Raw genomic sequence first — 4,333 nt, forward strand, 5'->3', positions numbered from 1 at the left:
GAGCCGAACACGAGTTGAGCCCAGCTCAGCTCGTGTTCGGCTCGTTTACACCCCTAATTGCCGCCGAAGGCAGCTTCTTTGATGTAAATAACAATATTTAAGTGTTAAATATGTAAATTCTAATAATTTGAATGCTTTGTATGTAAATCCCTCTTAAATAAAAGTTTATGATCCCCTCAAGTAACCCTAAACCCTAATACCAACAATTAGTTTGGGGCAGCTGTAGCTATTTAAAGGAGCAGTTTGTAAAGCTACTGAAGAAAAAATTGTTGTTCAAAAAATCGGACATAATTTTTCTAGCTATCACCGCAGGTTGCCAGATATTGTAAGAAAACACAGCTTTTAGCTGCAGTTTTTTGAGAATGCAGACAAAACGTAGTTCGTGCAGTAGGGTTAGTGGTTTAATCCAAAATTTGTCAAACAATGTGTGCTCTCAATCTAACTTATTATTTCTCTTAGGCCGTGTTTTCGTACATAGTATTCATAGAGTTTAATCATGAATTTAACTTAAACCTACTAAACAAAAAAAATAAAATAAAAATTAAATTCGTATTTGCTCGTGTTCCGTCATTTTTTTTTCGCATTATGTCATTTATTAAATCCGATTACGAGACGAATTTATTCCATCATCACTGATAAGCTCCTCCATCGTAGATACGATTTATTAAATCCGTATTAATCAGATTTGATAAATACTACCAAACACCGCCTCATTCTTTCATCTAAGAACTCTATATGCATCATTTCTAACATGTTCCTCAACCTTCTTTCACTGCTCTTTTCCTCCAAACCTTTTTCAGGACTTCATTGGCCGCTCACAAAAGGGCATAAACTCGCTCGAAGCAAGGATCAACCACCTCGAAGCGACACTCAACGAAATCTCTCATGACTTCGCCGTGTCATCGGCGGCGTCGAATGGCTGCCGTGCATCAAAAACATGTTGCACGTTGCTGGGTGCAGAATTCCTCAGTTCAAAATTCTGGAGGAGGAGGGACTGCAGATATGATCCCAGATTTCTTGCTGATATAAATGATTTGGATGACAGACAAAAAATGAAATTTACAAACCCCATTGCAGAAATCAATCCTTGTTCAAGAGGAAATTTACGGTTTGGTCCAAAAGGATTGCAGGAAATTGTAAATGGTGATGGTGGAAGCAAGCATGAGGAAGGGGGGCTAGGTATAAATCATTTTATATGAACTATTATGCTATTATGAGGTAATCATATCTTCTTTCTATATCTTGTTCTTCATCACTGTAACTTTAAATTGGGGTCCGCCCATCGATCAAACTTTAGGGTTGATCAACAATCAACCTTTTTGAAGATATATATATATATATATATATATATATATATATATATATATACATATTAAAAGTAACGAACAGAGGCTATTATATGAGCGTCCAATCACCCCTAATATGCCTAACAATATGATTACCACGACGAAGATCTACATGCAGATCACTCAATTACTAAGTATTTACATATCTAACACTTAAATTGTTGCATGCATATGTCTTACCTATACATGAAAAGATGTATTTCACATTTTAGTTTGCACATTTTAGGCATATATAACATAAATCACTTTTAAAGAGTCCCTAATATGCCTAAAATTTCAGTTGGTATAAATATAAAGAGTAAACTTTATTTATCAGATATATAAATACATAGGAATTGGTTGGTATGTGTGGAAATGGCCCTAAATAAAATCTAAGTAATGGCATTATGTGTAATCATCATGCATACATTTGGCATCCTTTTCATAGCTTAATTGGCACGCCAACAGTTTGCTGTCTTCATATGTGAATTTAGAAATTATAAAATGTGCAAACCTCTTTCAAATTTATGTTGTAATAAATTATTTATTTCTATAAAATGTTTTATGATTTTTATTTTTTATGCTGTATAGGTCTAAGTCTGTATATATGTGAGAGGCTGCAAGTCTCAAGAGAAAGAACGTGGACTTCTACAAAGAGTTATAAAGAGAATATTTCAGCAGGTCTTGGCTTATTAATCTGTACGTAGGAAGTATTATCATTTGTTTGCATATTTATAGTGGTATTTGGATCTTATCTTGAAAATGATCCCTTCTTGTAAAATATATTTCATTAATGTTTGATTTTAGGGGCAGTTAATTACTTGCCACACAATCCTTATGTAATTACATAGCTAACATCTAACTTTAACTCTCTTACATTGCTACCATTAAATTTTTTTATATTACATAAAACTATCACTATTTTAATTCCTAAAAGGTGAAATACACATTTTCATGCATAAATAAGGTGGCATGTATATGAAAAAAATGAAATTTATATTATACATATATATAAATACATAAGAATTGAGCGGTATGTAAGCGAACCTTTATTTTTTTAGTTGTTTTGTATACCATTCTATTTACACATAAATGTATACTTTTTAGTTTACAAGTTTATCTCTTATGATCTATTTCGTTTAAATTTTGTTTGTGCTTCAGTATTGAACAGGTTCGTATCGTATCATAGCTCTTACAATAGTCATTGCTTTTGTGCTCTTATATCTTACATTCTTCTCCTTATTTTTACCTAATGGAACCAAAGTGACCCATCCATTGTCCCAATAACCGTCATTTCAATTACCCCTACCCTAAAATTTCTCATGACCATCATCAAATTCTTAGCAAACACAATTCACAAGATAGACAACTATCCTATTTGGAGCTCCCAAATACTTGCACTATTTACAACGAATGAATTTGAAAGCCTTCCCTCCATTTTGAGTGGAGAGTCTTCTTCTTAGGGTTTTGGTGTGTAAACATCCCTCAACACCTCATTCTCAAGCCCTCATTCCAAAAAAAATTCAGTTGCCAGAGGTGGTGCTTTTCACGGCTGGAGGAGTTCGTGTAGCAGGGTTAGTGGTTTGAGCCCCCTTCCAGCCTTCTGAGATGTTTTGAGTCTCCACTCACTTCTTTTTCTTCACTTTTGGTTTGAGATTGGTTGGTTTATTTGCTTTCTAGAACCCCCCTCGAGTCGTCATCCCACGAAAAAGTGAGTGTGAAGATCCCCTTGCCTTTCAACCATCGATCTCTAGAGCTACATCGCCAAAGCTATCGCCGACACAAGGCTAGAAGGACATGCAAAAGGTGCCAGAGTACACCATACCCTAAGTACGACATTCAACCATCACATAGGTGAAAAAAGAACTTCAACTTTCTCACCTTTTTTCCTCTATCTATAGCCTTAGGATGTTGGTAAAAGAGCTAGGGTTGGCTGTTTTTAGAGAAAACTTAGGTTAGGTCATTTATTTCCTTACCTTACCTTAAGCTCTAGGGCCTTAGTTTAACCTGGCACCATGGCACCATCATCAGGCGTCGCGACTCCATCTACTTGTTTTTGAACCCCCACCTTGGCGTTGTGTTTGGCCCCTAGGCTCTAGCTCACCACCATGTAGTGACACGTCATTACCTCCATAATGCCATGACACCACTTATCTCAGCTTTGTCGGGTGCCAAGGCATGGTGTATCAGTGCCGTGTCACTTGCTTTGGGCATTTGCTGGCTCCGCGATGTTGTTCTCAGTGTCGTAGCTTAACATACATCATGCTTTTTGATTCTAGAGCACAATGGTATTTCTGGTGCTACAACGCTAGCCCCTTATCTTATTTTAGCTAAGTGTACCAACCCTATTTCCAAAGTCACGATGCTGCACTGTTTGTCACCAGTGTCGCGACATTATACTTTGGCACGACGGTGCTGAGACTTAATTTAGTTTCTTTCATTCTTTTTGGATCATGTAGTCGATGGTCCTCTTACCCATCCACAAAGTCTAAACTATAGCACAAATTAACTCCATATGCTTGAGGTATTTGATAAATTTAAGAACATTAAGTGTCAACTCTCAATCCTTAACCCTCGTGGTCAATTCCCTCTTGTGAACATCAATCATCGCTCTTTGTGGTTAGAAAAGGTCTACCTGAATTTATGAGAATCTATTTATCTTCCTCCATATCTAAAACTATAAAGTTTCTAGGAAATATAAATTTATGCACTTTAACCAGGAAATCCTCTCTAATCCCCTAAGGGTAAGTTAGAGATCGGCTAGCAGGTTGAAGGATGACAGTGGTTGGCCGGTATTCTCATACTCCTAATCTCCTAAAGATCAATAATGGCATAATGTTTATACTAACTCTTAGGTCACATAAGACTTTCGTAAAAAATTTCTCTCCTATAACACAGAGAATGGTAAATATACAAGAGTCCTTAAGTTTCTCAGAGAACTTCTTTTGAAACATAGCACTACACTCCTCGTTCAGACCTACGACATCAAAATCATCTAGCTTCCTTTT

General features: G+C 36.2%; 1 protein-coding gene across 1 annotated transcript in view; it reads left to right on the top strand.

The window, feature by feature from the left end:
- LOC110030103 (TORTIFOLIA1-like protein 3) overlaps positions 1–2,148 on the top strand; it is a 57,097-nt gene extending 54,949 nt beyond the window's left edge. Inside the window, 2 exon segments of the mRNA XM_020732673.1 lie at positions 801–1,179; positions 1,917–2,148. Coding sequence (XP_020588332.1) covers positions 801–1,179; positions 1,917–2,032 — 495 coding nt within the window. The 3' untranslated portion in view covers positions 2,033–2,148.
- The last annotated feature ends 2,185 nt before the right edge of the window (positions 2,149–4,333 follow it).

The sequence above is a fragment of the Phalaenopsis equestris genome, unplaced genomic scaffold (genome assembly GCF_001263595.1).
Source record: "Phalaenopsis equestris unplaced genomic scaffold, ASM126359v1 Scaffold000656, whole genome shotgun sequence".
NCBI lineage: Eukaryota > Viridiplantae > Streptophyta > Magnoliopsida > Asparagales > Orchidaceae > Phalaenopsis > Phalaenopsis equestris.